Source organism: Musca domestica, unplaced genomic scaffold (assembly GCF_030504385.1).
Source record: "Musca domestica strain aabys unplaced genomic scaffold, Musca_domestica.polishedcontigs.V.1.1 24, whole genome shotgun sequence".
NCBI lineage: Eukaryota > Metazoa > Arthropoda > Insecta > Diptera > Muscidae > Musca > Musca domestica.
Window position 1 is genome coordinate 3163958 of NW_026712272.1, and position 15729 is coordinate 3179686.

At 33.9% G+C, this 15729-nt stretch overlaps 1 protein-coding gene across 9 annotated transcripts in view; it reads left to right on the forward strand.

Moving 5' to 3' along the window:
• Nucleotides 1-15729, forward strand: part of LOC101893112 (dystrophin, isoforms A/C/F/G/H) — a 752562-nt gene that overhangs the window by 469511 nt on the left and 267322 nt on the right. For all 9 annotated transcript variants that reach the window (XM_059123281.1, XM_059123282.1, XM_059123286.1 and 6 more), the window contains one exon: nt 8878-9050. In XM_059123281.1, the coding sequence (XP_058979264.1) occupies nt 8878-9050 (173 nt within the window). The remainder of the gene's footprint in view (nt 1-8877; nt 9051-15729) is intronic.

The following is a 15729-nucleotide window of genomic DNA, read 5'->3' on the forward strand; positions in this document are numbered from 1 at the left end:
CGCGCATTTTAAATCTTAACACGACCTCTAAGCGTAGTTTTAAGAACCATAAAGAGACATCAAAGTATGGCATTTTTTAAGAATTTTCATTGACCCTAAGGAGACTCCAAAAAGTATTTTCAGACACCGTATAAGGACCTCTATACATGTATTTTTAATAGAATTTTCAAATACTATATCCATCACTTTGAAGTTATTTTCATAAACACCACAGCGACCTCTCAATGAGAGTTTTTTTTAACATAATTTTCAAATTCTCTACTTCGACAGCTAGGCGATCTCTAGAAGTAAATTTTAAAAATGTTTTCAAACGTGTACTTTGTGAACATTAGTGAAATTGTTTCCAAAAACCATAAGCAAATCTCTTAACGCTGATTTTTTTCGACTTGCATATCTAGGAGTTTTTAAAGAATTTGGATTTTTTAAAAATGTTGAAAATGGGTGACTTTCAATAGAATTTAAAATTTACAAATTTTCAAAAAAAAAATTATAAAAAGGCGTATTGTTTATAGATTTTCTAAGATATGGAGATTTTTTTAGGGTTTTCAAAGTCGTGGATTTTTCAAAGAACAATTCTTATCTTTTTTGAGAATTTGGATTTTTTAGCAATATAGAGTATTTTTGTCTACTAAAATAGTGGTGGAATGCCTAAAAGTATGCTATGAAAATGCTAGTAATAACAGATTTTCAAGGGAATATTCATGTTGTGGATTTTTTTCTCTCGAAATCGTGATTTTTTTAACAAATTAAAAAAACGATGGATTTTTTTAAGAATTTCCAAGAAGTGGATATTATTTACATATTTTTTTAATATTCTTAAAAATTTGATTTTGTAAAAGAATTTTCTAAAAACTTGAATTTTTTTATGGAGTCTAGTTTTTTACAAATTTTTATTTTCAGAGAATCATCATATTTTTAGACCCAATAGCGTTTAAAAATTGTGTGCAGCGCCTAAAAGTATGCTAAAAACTATAGAAAAAGATTCCTTACGTGTGATTCTAAAAGAATGATCGCACAATTTTTTAACCACAATGCATGCAGTTGCATTGTAAAATTATAATCAAAAATTCCCCTATATGTATAACTATTATGAATTCATAGACCACATAGACGTATAATTAATTTATGACCATTTAGCAAACGTATGTATACGCCACTATGTTTTTGTTTTTCTTGGTAAAATATTATAAAATTTGGCAAACATTTTCCTCAATTTTATTTAAACTACTAAATTGTGCGTTAAATGAACAGCATTTAAAGTATTTTTGCCTTTTTGTTTGTTTTTTGGTGATTAACATTTTATGCTTAAATAAAATTTGTTTTTAAACGCCCCTATTATAATGAAATGCCATTTAACAACAAAAGGCAAAGTTTTGTTCGGCCCCACACCCCTCCTCGCCAACTCATTCTATATTCCTGGCCTAGCATAAAACTATGTGACATGGATTACACACAGGCTCCACCTGATGGTCCAGTTTGCTTTTTTTTCCAAGTTGGAGGGAGGCAAAAAATATTCAAAACAAAAAAAAATCTCAAACATTTAAGGTGAATGACATTTTGGCTTAGGCATTTATGAAATATGCATGAGCAGCAGTGGCAGTATCCCGACCGCCAATGACCACATCTAAGCATAATGGCGGCATGTGGGGGGTGGGCGCATGTTTTGTTTACATTTTGTAGGTATCCCTTAAAAAAGGGAATATGTGTGTGTGTATGGTTGCGGGTGTATTGAAATTATGCTTTTTTATCGCCCTCATGTGTCCTTTTCGTGTGTGTGTGTGTGCGTTTGTTTTATGTTTATAATTTCGTATTCAAAATTCCATAAAATATTCATATATGGAATTTATGACTGATTTTGTTACGTATCTCGATTTTATCACAAAGGACGAATACTTTATCCCAACTACGTCTCTCTCTCTCTCTCTCTCTCTCTCTCTCTCTCTCTCGTAAACAATTCCCTTGATATATTTAACAAAAGTTTTTTAATTAAGACTTTTCATTTTTTTCTCCTGATTTTGACTGGCTTCTTTGGCTGTCGCGACCATATCCGTCTAGTATACGGCTGCTGCTTTTCCTGCCAGTTCGAGGGATAAAGTTAAATATTTATAAAATTGAATCAGGTGTTGGAAATGTTGTATGGGGATTTGAGAGGGTATTAGTTAGGTGTCTAACAAAAAATAATAAATATATTTTTTTAGTCTCCGTAGGGAAAAGTTAAATTACAAAACAGGTGACAAGGAGAGGAGAACTTTGGTTCATTTTCTTTATTAGTTGAGTTGCAAAATAAATAGTTGTCTGGAAAACATTCAAACGAGGACTTAATTCGCTTTCTTTGAGCGTTTTATTTTTTAAAATCTTGAACCCTATCTGTGTGAGGTACCAAAAGAAATGGTCCGATCTCTACCATCTATATAACAGACCTTGTGTTGATGGAAATATTGAGATGTGGCAAGTCTGAATGTAATCGGATGTTAATTTCGCGTCTTATGAGCTTCATGGATACTTAAAATTCTTACCCCTTGTGGCGGAGGTACCTGAAGGAGTGAGCCGATATATCTCATCTTCACACCAGAAATTATAGGATGTGTAAAATACGAAGAGAGCCGGATTTTTTTCGGATTTTGTAATCGTTTCGGTTATTGAAAACGTTGACCTTTTGCGAGGGAGGTACCAAAAGCTACGGTCCGATCTCTACCATTTTTATAACAAATCTTGTGTTGATAGAAACATTGAGATGTGCCAGGTCTTCATGGAATCGGATGTTAATTTCGCGTTTTACGAGCTTCATGAATATTCAAAACGTTGACCCTTTGTGGGGGAGGTACCACAAGAAATGGTCCGATCCCTACCATCTTTATAGCAGACCTTGTGTTGATAGATATATTGAGACGTGGCAAGTCTGAATGTAATCAGATATCAATTCCGGGTTTTATGAGCTTTATGGGTATTCAAAAATTTGACCCATTGTGGGGAAGGTATCAGAAGGAGTGGTCTGATACATTCCATCTTCGCATCAGATCTTGTGTTAGTAGAAATAATAGGATGTGTGGAATATAAAGAGAACCGCATGCTTATTTCGGATTTTATAACCGTTTTGGTTTTTCAAAACTTCGACCCTTTGTGGGGGAGGCACCAGAAGAAGTGGTCCGATCCCTACCATTTTTATAACAGATCTTGTGTTGATATAAATGTTGAGATGTGCCAGGTCTTTTTGGAATCGGATGTTAATTTCGCGTTTTACGAGCTTCATGTATATTCAAAATATTAACCCTTTGTGAGGGAGGTACCAGAAGGAGTGATCCGATAATTCCATATTCGCATCAGATCTTGTGTTAGTAAAAAATAAGAGGATGTGTGAAATATAAGGAGAACCGGATGCTTATTTCGGATTTTGTAATCGTTTCGGTTATTCAAAACTTTGACCCTCTGTGAAGAAGGCACCAGCAGCTATGGTCCGATCCCTACCATCTTCACAACAGATCTTGAGATGATGGAAATATTCAGATGTGTCAAGTCTAAATGGAATCGGATGTTAAATACGCGTTTTATGAGCTTAGTGGGTATTCAAAATTTCGACTCTTTGTGGGGAGGTACCAGAGGAAATGGACCGATGTATTCCACCTTAACACTTGACCTTGGGTTAATAAACTATTTGGGATTTGTGAAATTTGAAGACAATCGAACTCTTGCATCCCATTTTATAAGAGTTGTAATTATTCAAAATTCGGACCCTTTGTGGGGGAGGTACTTGATAGAGTTTACCGATATTGACCATATTCGCACCTGTCGTAGCACTGACCCAAATGTTAGGATTTGTTGGAGTTGGAGCAAAATCGGATTAAAGTGTATCTTTTTATGCAGAAAAAATATTTTTTTTTTTTTGAAAATTTCCACTTTTTGGGGTGTAGATTCCAAAAGAAGTTGTTCAATATTGCATATCTCCGAACTCGGTCTAAGTTTGACAAAAAAAAAAATACGATGTACTAAGATTCGACCAAATCGGATACTCCTTTCGAGTCTTATCGTGCGCATCAGCCAGACAGACTGAGGGACGGACATCGCTAGATCGGCTCCAAATGTCTTGAAACGGATGGTCCACAGAGACCTAGGGTCTAAAGCCGTTATTTCGGTGAGGCACATTTTGGTCATATCAAATGATATATACCCTTTGTAGCCATATTTCAGAGTTATTAAAAACTAAGCAATTCACGATTTCATGCTTACCACATTTTGTATTTAATTGCATACTTTTAGGAGATCACCACGATTTGTGAACTAAAGCTAAAGTAAATGTAATTTATCTGTAGATATCCTCTAGAATATCGCTAACTATCAAAGGTCATATACATTTCGACATTAAAATACTAAATTTTTTATCGATTCGTTTTAGTTTTTTCAAGCTTCCAGCCTTAAGTCACATTCCAACTCATCATATCCCAAAAAAACTGCTACATCCTCCTTTTTTGCCTCTAGGTAAAAGTTTGTTCCCATGTTGCAGAACTTTGAACTCTATTACAACTCATGTCGTGTCGCAGATAAAATTCATTTTCATAAGTTTACGCCTAAAACCATTTTTCCCATTTTTTTGTGTTTCTTGTTTCCACTCCCCTGAACAAGCTCCCCGAAAAGGTAAACAAACTGTTTGCTGTAAAGCATAAACGCTCAGCGAACAAATGTTGACAAGATTTGTTATATATTTTTTTTCTTTTTTGCTTGGAGATTGTTTTTTTTTTCAGTTTTATTTTTTGTGATTTAGTTTTTTAGTCGTTTTTGTTGTTGCCATGCCAGTGCAGGACATTAACACGTGTATGACGCTCGCTCGGTCTCTCATGAATAAAACTAAAATGGGAGCAACAAAAAAGGGATTTGCAAACGAAAAAATAATAAAAAAAAGCCAACGAAACAGAATTCATAAATCTGAATATGATTATGTTGGTATAATAACAGCAGAAGGGAGTGTTTTGAACGGTTTTTTAAGCGAATTTTTAAAGGATTTTTTTTCTATGATGGCCACAGGGTTTTGAGGCGGGTATTGATCGCCCTTAGTTACAAGGGAGACTTGGAACATATTTAACAAAAATCCAAGTTTGTGGTTGAGGCTTGAAATAAAATGTAAAAAAAAATATTTGGAAAAAATATTTAAAATTAAGATTTGAAAAATATATTTCAAAAAATATTTAAAAAGCCAACTTTTTTGTTCTGGCTTAAACACGTATTTTAAACAAATTCAAGTTTATGGTTGGGGCTTGGAAAAATGTTTTTTTTTTAAATGTGAACAGGGTTCTGAAGAGGTTACGAATCCCTCTCATTTATCACGAAGTCATAAACAATCCTAATTACTATCGGGTATCAAAAAATTAAAAAAAACATTTTTGAAAAAAATGTTGGAAAATCATAAAAGCAATACTTTGAAAAAATGGGACCGTTTTATTATTGGGACCTAAAATTTTTTTTAATTTTAATCCAATCTCGCGGCTTTAAAATATAAAAACTTAAGGAAAAATATTTTAAAAAATATTAAAAAAAAACATCTTAAAGTATTAATAAATATAATAAATATATAAATAAAAAAAATATAAGTAAACCTATATTTGTAAAGGAGTAAAGTAATTGACTGACGGATTTAAATATTAATCGATGCCCAGGCAAAACGGCTTAAGCTAGAATCTTGAAATTTTGGGTGAGGGTCACTCTTAGTCCGAAGGGATCAGATAAGGCTGGGTTTTTAGAAATTCATTCTAGAAGGGTACGAAAAGTATTAAATGGTACTAAATATGATACCCTTTGTATTTGAGGAAGCAGTAGAGCTATGACTTTAATATTTGGAAGGAGAGTCACTGATAGATGCACCAAAGGAAATTCGTACTATATACATTAAAAAATCCTCGTTTAAAATATATTTAAAAAAATCCACGTATAAAATATATTTTTAAAAAATCCACGTTTAAAATATATTATTAAAAATTCGCGTTTTTTAATATATATTTTTTAAAAATCCACATTAAAAATATATTTTTAAAGAATCTACGTTTAAAATATATTTTTAAAAATCCACGCTTAAAATATATTTTTAAAAAATCCACATTTAAAATATATTTTTAAAAAATCCAAGTTTAAAATATATTTTTAAAAAAATCCCCGTTTAAAATATATTTTTAAAAAAATCCACGTTTAAAATATATTTTTAAAGAATCCACGTTTAAAATATATTTTTAAAAAATCCACATTTAAAATATATTTTTTAAAAAATCCAAGTTTAAAATATATTTTTAAAAAATCCACGTTTAAAATATAATTTTAAAAAATCAACGTTTAAAATATATTTTTAAAAAATCCACATTTAAAATATATTTTTGAAAAATCCGCGTTAAAAATATATTTTTACAAAATCCACGTTAAAAATAATTTTTTAAATCCACGTTAAAAATAATTTTTTAAATCCACGTTTACAATATATTTTTAAAGAATCCACGTTTAAAATATATTTTTAAAGAATCCACGTTTAAAATATATTTTTAAAGAATCCACGTTTAAAATATATTTTTAAAGAATCCACGTTTAAAATATATTTTTAAAGAATCCACGTTTAAAATATATTTTTAAAAAATCCACGTTTAAAATATATTTTTAAAAAATCCACCTTTAAAATATATTTAAAAAAAATCCACATCTAAAATATATTTTTAAAAAATCCACATTTAAAATATATTTTTAAAAAATTCACGTTTAAAAAATATTTTTAAAAACTCCACACTTAAAATATATTTTTAAAAAATCCACGTTTAAAACATATTTTTAAAAAATCCCCGTTTAATATATATTTTTAAAAAATCCACATTTAAAATATATTTTTAAAAAAATCCACATTAAAAAAATATTTTATTTCAAAATTATTTTTAAAATATATTTTTAAAATATATTTTTAAAGAATCCATGTTTAAAAAATATTTTTAAAAACTCCACACTTAAAATATATTTTTAAAGAATCCACGTTTAAAAAATATTTTTAAAAACTCCACACTTAAAATATATTTTTAAAAAATCCACGTTTAAAACATATTTTTAAAAAATCCCCGTTTAATATATATTTTTAAAAAATCCACATTTAAAATATATTTTTAAAAAAATCCACATTAAAAAAATATTTTATTTCAAAATTATTTTTTAAATCCATATATATATATATATTTTTAAAAAATCCACGTTAAAAAAATATTTTATTTCAAAATTATTTTTTAAATCCATATATATATATATATATATATATTTAAAAAATCCACGTTAAAAAAAATATTAAATTTTAAAATTATTCTTAAAGAAATTCATGTTTAAAAAATATTTTTTAAGAAATTCACGTTTGAAAAAAAAATAATTTCATTTTAAAATTATTGTTAAAGAAATCCACGTTTAAAAAAAGTTTATTTAAAATTTTTTTTGTAAGAAATCCACGTTTAAGTAAATATTTTATTTAAAATTTTTTTTAAAGAAATCCACGTTTAAAAAAATATTTTATTTACAATTTTTTTTTAAAGAAATCCACGTTTAAAAAATAATATTTTATTAAAAATTATTGTTTAAGAAATCCACGTTAAAAAAATATTTTATTTAAAAATTATTAAAGAAATCCACGTTTATAAAAATGATCTTATTTTAAAATAAAAATACGGTTAAAGATCCACTTTTAAAATATATTATTGAAATATCCACTTTTAATAGTATGTTATTAAAAATTGTACATTTAAAAAAGTGTTATAAGAAATCCAAGTTTAACAAAAACGATAGAAAAAACACGTTAAAAAAATGCTATTACCAAATCCACATTCACAATTTTAAATAGTTGTAAAAAATCCAGTATTAAAAATATTTGTAAAAAGTTTACGTTAAAGTAAATGCTTATAAGAAAGAATATTGTTAATGATCCTGGTTTAAAATATATTTTTAAAAAATCCACAATTTATTAAAAAAAATCAACGTGAAAAAAAAATAAATTTAAATAGTTCTAAAAACAAAGGTTTAAATATTTCTAAATATGTAATTTAAATTTTTTAAAATATTTTGTATTTAAAATATTTCGAAGAAGTCTACTCTGAAAAGATGAAATCCAACCACAAGCTATTTTGAAAAAAAACCAGTTATAAAAAACATATTTTTAGCAAATATTTAAAAAATTAAAATTCGATGTTGTTGCCTGAAAACTTTTGGAGGGACCGCTTTTAAACTTTTAATGCATATGATTGCCATTCATAGTCCTTTTTGGAATATTTTGTTGCCAAATTTTTCCATTTTTCTTATTTCCACACATTTCGCATACAATTGTTTTTGATTGTAGACGAAAAAAAAACATAGAAAAAACGACACATAACAAATGTAAATACAGAGTATTTCTATTTTATATATGCATGAATGTGTATAACTTTGTTGCAAATATGCATAACAATAAGTGTCACACACATGTGTATTGCTGTGCAAAACGATGTAGTTGTATTTATACGACCTCTCATAAATACCATGGACTGCCTATAAATATCCGTTTATTTGAAGGAAACACATCACAGCATATGAGATGGGGTCTCTCTCCTCTCTCCCCATGTGAGTATGTGTGTCGGCTACTTCCTTTACAAATGTATATTTGTTGCTATTCATGGTGCCGAGGGGAGCGAGGCAAACATTTTGCACAATTTGTTGTTGCTAAAGTTATAAATAGATTTTTACGTTAGCATATTTTATATGCATATAAATAAAAATGTATGGCAACAATAACAACAACAACATTACCTTTTCATGTACGATGTTCTAACAGTTTTCCTGTAATGCTGCCGTTTTTTTACATCCTTTTTACTTATTTGTCTGTATTTTTCTCTTCCATTTTCTTTGTAGGATTTACAATCGGAAATTGAAACACATCGTGTGGTTTATGATCGTCTCGATGGCACTGGACGCAAGTTGCTGGGTTCACTTACCTCACAAGAAGATGCGGTTATGCTCCAACGGCGTTTGGATGAAATGAATCAACGTTGGAATAATTTGAAATCGAAAAGTATTGCCATAAGGTAAGTTCGAAAACATTGTCGGGAGGGATGCACAAGTATGAATATGAATTTATGCAACATGCGGTATTGTCATAAAGCAAGTAACAAATACATATATACCGGAGACATCTTGACTCCCTTTGTAAATTGTGTAATTTCCGTAAAGGTAAATGATGAAGAAAATTGAGTTCCAATTTTCTCTGTTTTTTTTTTTTTTTGTAATATAATTTTGCCACAGGCTAGAGGGGATAGTTTCGTATTTATTTTCCGTTTGATGTGGTTTCGTATGAGAAATAAAAAAATAAAAATATTAAAAAAATATATAAGACCTTCCGAAAAGTATTAAAAAAATTGACTTTAGTTCATTTGAAAAAATATTTAAAACGCAGTTTACTCTTGACTCGAATTCTGAGCAACAAGGCTGGTTTTTCGGAAATTCGTACTAGAACGGTACGACAAGTATTAAAAAGGTACTAAAAATGGTACCCTTAGTATTTAAGGAAGCAGTAGAGCTAGACCTCATAAATTTGGAATGAGTGTCACTGATGGAGGGTACGATAGATGTACCAAAGGGTTTTTGGAAATTCACACTATAAGTGTACGAATAGTACTAAAATGTACCATATTTGCTAACATTTCGTATCACGTGAACGGTTACAGTTAATTTGGAATGGGAATCATCGTTGAGGAGTAGAATCGATGTAAGGAGGTAGTTTTGCAAGTGTGCCACTCAATTATACGAAATGTACTACATGGTACTAAATTTAGTACAATTGGAATTTTGAATATCGGAAGGAGCTGGAATCCTGGAATTTGAAATTATTATTACTGATGGAGTGTAGGATTGGGATATGGAGGAAGTTTTTTGAAATTTGTACCCACAGGGTGAGATGAAAAAACTGCAACCAACTTCAGACTGCTGTCATTTCTAAGCCACTCGTCCGATAGCTGTTAAAATTATTCCAGTGACAGTTCATTATATTGCTTAAAAGCGTACAAAAGCATTTTGGTTAGAATTTTCCAAAAAAAAAAAAAAAGTTATTCGTGATGGAATTCAAGCGTGATACTGTGATTTCTTTATATTTGGCTAGAAAACCACAAGTGGCTATCGTTAGAGCACTTCAGCATTTAAATGTGAATAAATCTTTTGTGTCTCAAACCATCGCTCGTTACCGTGATACTGGTAGCGTAGCCCGACGTCAAGGAGGTGGACGGAAGAAAACAGCAACATCAGCAGAAATGGTTTGAAAAGTAAAGAAGCGACTTGAGCGAAACCCGCGTCACAGTGGCCATAAAAATAACTTTTGAGCTGAACATATCGCAAATATTCCATTCGGCAAATATGAAAAAATGAGGGCGGGGTAAAGCCATTGAAATTTCAAAAAGGGCAAGAACTTACACCGCAATGGAAAAAAATAGATCCAAAAGTGCTAAAGAGTTGCTTCACTTGCCCGAAAGTGGTGAACTGCCGAATTGGACACAAACAAAATGACCATGTTTACTTGCCAAATAGGTCAGCTGAAAATGTACACCTTCGGTTGGCCACCAGAACTCAAGCGCAGCGGCCATGGTGATGGTGTGGGCCGCCATAACAGCCGATGGTCGCTCTTCGCTCGTATCAATCGACATTGGCTTCAGAATAAATGCCGAATATTATCGCGAAAATATTCTGGAGGGTGTATTGAAGCCTTGGGCACGCAAACATTTTGGCAGCAGTTCTTGGACATTCGAATAGGATTCAGCAGCATCGCACTCAACAGGCGCCACCCAAGAATGTTTACAAAATGAGGTTCCTCGTTGCATTTCCAGCGCACAATGGCCACCAAAATCTCCGGTTACCAATCCGTTGGACTATTTTGTGTGGAGTATTTTGGAAAACAAGGTTGGCACTAAAAAATGCCAAAGTGTCGATCACCTCAGTCAAGCACTTCGCCGGGAATGGGCCAAAATACCGCAGAGCAACATTCGGGCAGCGTGTGACGGTTTCATAGGCCATAATTCGTGCCAAAGGTGACCAATCCGAAAAAATATAAACTCATTCTGAAATTTGATGCTACTTCCGACATTTTTTGTTTTCATTCAATAAAATTAAAAAAAAGTAAAAAAAAACATTAAGCTCGGCCGGGCCAAACTTTTAATACCCTCCACCTTAGGGTAAAGGAAACATTAGAAGAAATGTGGCAAAAACCATTAAAATGCCGAATATCGGGAGGTACCATTATATGGGGGCTATACCAAATCGTGGACCTACACATGCAAGGTTCCGCCAACGGAGCTAGAACCCATTATGACCTACAAATACCAATTTTCAGACAAATACGTGAAAAAAAAATGTGGCAAAAATCATTAAATTACCGAATATCGGGAGGTACCGTTATATGGGGGCTATACCAAAACGTGGACCTATAATTACAATGACTCGCCACACGAACTGGGACCCATTATGATCTACAACTACCAAATTTTCAGTGAAATTCGTGAAAAAATGTGACAAAAATCATCAAAATAACGAATATTGGGAGGTACCGTTATATGGGGACTATACCAAAACGTGGACTATACATACAATGTTTCGCCACACAAACTAGGGCCCTTTATGACTCACAAATACCAATTTTTAGAGAAATCAGTGAAAAAATGTGGCAAAAACCATCAAAATACCGAATATCGGGAGGTACCGTTATATGGGGGCTATACCAAAACGTGGACCTATACATACAATGTTTCGCCACCGGAGCTGGAACCCATTATGACCAACAATTACCACTTTTTAGACAAATCCATTAAAAAAATGTGACAAAAATAATCAAAATATCGAATATCGGGAGGTACCATTATATGGGGGCTATACCAAAACCTGGACCTATACATGCAATGTTTTGCCACACGTACAGGGACCCGTTATGACCCACAAATAAAAATTTTCAGAAAAATACGTGAAAAAAATGTGAAAAAATCATCAAATTACCGAATATCGGGAGATACCGTTATATGGGGGCTATACCAAAACGTGGACTTATGCATGCAATGTTTCGCCACCGGAGCTGGAACCCATTATGACCCACAAATACAAATTTTCAGACAAATCCGTTAAAAAAAATGTGGCAAAAACCATCAAAATACCGAATATCGGGAGGTACCGCTATATGGGTCTATACCAAAACGTGGACCTATACATGCAATGTTTTGACACACGTGCAGTGATCCGTTATGACCCACAAATACAAATTTTCAGACAAATCCGTGAAAAAATGTGTCATAAATCATCAAAATACCGATTATCGGGAGGTACCGTTATATGGGGACTATACCAGAACGTGGACCGATATATCTCATTTTCAGTACCAACCATCCTAGACACAATACCAATTGCTCTGCTAAATTTTGGCGCTCTACGTCAAATAATATGGTCTGTATCGTGATTTCAACAGACAGACGGACAGACAGACGGACAGACGGACATCGTTAAATCGACTTAGAATTTTATGCTGATTATGAATATATATACTTTATGGGATCTACGACGAATATTTAAGGATGTTACAAACGGAATGACAAAATTAATATACCCTCCCTTCCAATGTGGAGGGTATAAAAATAAAAATTATGGTGTTTGACTATGTTGCAGTTTTTTTTATTTATCTCACCCTGTATAGTACCTTCATTGTATATAACCTCTCGTCTTTAGGGTCTTCACTGGCTCACCAATTTTTCGCCGTAGGCTTGAGTGTACCACCATCTCCTCCATTTAGACCTCATTGAGACTTTTAGTCTATCTAAGAGATCACCTCAATTTTTCCGACCTTTGTTTACCAAAACACTTCTGAGTTTTTCATTTCATGTCATTACATATTCTATAAATTCCATTCCCTGGTCACTAGTAAGAAGAAATAAAAATGCCACCATTAAAACTAAACGTTACGATACCGTTTTGTTATCTAATTTCATGTACATTTTTAAAAAGATGTTCTCTTCGGCTAATCTCGCATAAAACCCTGGACCACCTTTGGAGAAAATGAAACAAATGTTTGTCATTAGCATTATCATTAAGTTTTACTATTATTATTTGTCAGGCTGAGCGTTTATAATCTCTCTCTCTCTCTCTCTCTCTCTCTCTCTCTCTCGGGAAAGGTGTTCCCTATACGATTTCCTTTATAGTTAGCCAAGAAAAATAAAAAAACTCAAATCAAGATGGCCCCGTGTATATGTTTGTCGGATATACAGGACTTATCATTTGTCATTATTTCAAGATGTAGTTCATTGCTCGCCTTACCATCTCAGTTATTATCATCATCATCGCCACAAGAGGTTTGGCCAACAGGGAAGAAGGAGGAGAGGAGAGAATGGGAGTGGGCGGAAAATCATAATAATGGATTTTGCTGATTCGAAAAGGAGACACGAAACGCGACATAACATTCCCTTATAATGGCCTTCGGTGTTGTAATATTCACACAAATGTTCAGACATACTGTTTTATGGGCCTCTTAATGGCAATGTGTGTGTGTGCGTACGTCCGTTGGATTTCATTAAACCACAAAACTGTCAAATGTCAATGACAGCCAAAGTGGTTTCCTGTTTAGGTTATTTCTAATTCCCTCTATTTCTTCTTCTTCCACACTTTTTCGCTTCTTCTTCTTCTTTGCTTCTATTGTGGTTTCTAATTTTTCGCATCATTCATCTGGACAATGACATAAACACAAACACAAATACACTTACACAAACAAATAAACGCCATTATTCCCCAAGTCTAATGGAAAATAATACTAATTGTTTTACTTGAGCGTATCGCACGAGAATCTGGCAGCAACAACAAACCAAAGAAAAAAAAAACAATTTGCCGACCACCAAAAATAATTGGGTATTAGGAGAGCAAATGATATCCCAGCTACCTCCACTTTAGGAGTGTTGGTAATGAAGGTCATCACAGCCACAGTGACACCATTATGAGGGCACCACTAAACAGCCAGCCAGCCAACCATCCAACCAACACCACCACCATCAACAACAATGTGATGCTGCTAATGTTGGTGATGATGATGATGCTATTCCTACCTCTAATGAGCATGTCTTGATGATGAAATTACTCAGAGCAGGAAATTAAATTCTTTGTTTCTATTATTGTTGTTGTTGTTTTCTTTTCGGCTACATTTCCGTTTTTGTTTTTCTTAGGAATTTCTTGTTTTGATGCCAAGGCATTTGTTTTGTATTCCGGGGCATGCGAATGAAATTCAACAAAGGACTTTATTTGAATAGAGAATTTAAGTTTTGGCATGCGAAGGTTTCACAAGTAGACATAGATGGACTGTCAGTAAGTCTTTAAAGAGGAAGTGACTTCCAGACTTCTTACTGACTTAAGACCCAATATGCAAATATGAAGTTCATATTTGAAATAGTTCGTGAGACCGGTGTACTCCACGTATTCATGAGTTGATCAGTCACCGATATCTACATAAACGAGATGGTGGGGCGGCAGTGAAGTCTCTATAGTCTACGAGCTGGCGGGCCAGCAGTGAAGTCTCTATAGACGAAAAGCTGGCGAGCCAGTAGTGAAGTCTCTATAGACGAAGAGCTGGCGAGCCAGCAGTGAAGTCTGTACAGACGAAGAGCTGGCGAGCCAGCAGTGAAGTCTGGCTGGCGGGTCAGCAGTGAAGTCTCTATACACGAGCTGGCTGGCTGGCGGGCCAGTGAAGTCTCTATAGACGACGAACTGGCCGGCTGGCGAGCCAGCAGTGAAGTCTCTATAGACGACGAACTGGCCGGCTGGCGAGCCAGCAGTGAAGTCTCTATAGACGACGAGCTGGCTGGCTGGCGGGCCAGTGAAGTCTCTATAGACGACGAGCTGGCTGGCTGGCTGGCGGGCCAGTGAATTCTCTATAGACGACGAGCTGGCTGGCTGGCGGGCCAGTGAAGTCTCTATAGACGATGAGCTGGCTGGCTGGCGGGCCAGTGAAGTCTCTATAGACGATGAGCTGGCTGGCTGGCGGGCCAGTGAAGTCTCTATAGACGATGAGCTGGCTGGCTGGCGGGCCAGTGAAGTCTCTATAGACGATGAGCTGGCTGGCGGGCAGGCCAGTGAAGTCTCTATAGACGACGAGCTGGCTGGCTGGCGGGCCAGTGAAGTCTCTATAGACGACGAGCTGGCTGGCGGGCAGGCCAGTGAAGTCTCTATAGACGACGAGCTGGCTGGCGGGCAGGCCAGTGAAGTCTCAATAGACGAAGTCTCCATAGACAAAGTCTCCATAGACGAAGTCTCCATAGACGAAGTCTCTATAGACGAAGTCTCTATAGACGAAGTCTCTATAGACGAAGTCTCTATAGACGAAGTCTCTATAGACGAAGTCTCTATAGACGAAGTCTCTATAGACGAAGTCTCTACGACGAGCTGGCTGGCTGGCGGGCCAGCAGTGAAGTCTCTATAGACGCCGAGCTGGCGGGCCAGTGAAATCTCAATAGACAAAGTCTGTATAGACGAAGTCTCTATAGACGAAGTCTCTATAGACGAAGTCTCTATAGACGAAGTCTCTATAGACGAAGTCTCTATAGACGAAGTCTCTATAGACGAAGTCTCTATAGACGAAGTCTCTATAGACGAAGTCTTTATAGACGAAGTCTCTGTAGACGATGTCTCTATAGACGAAGTCTCTATAGACGAAGTCTCTATAGACGAAGTCTCTATAGACGATGTCTCTATAGACGAAGT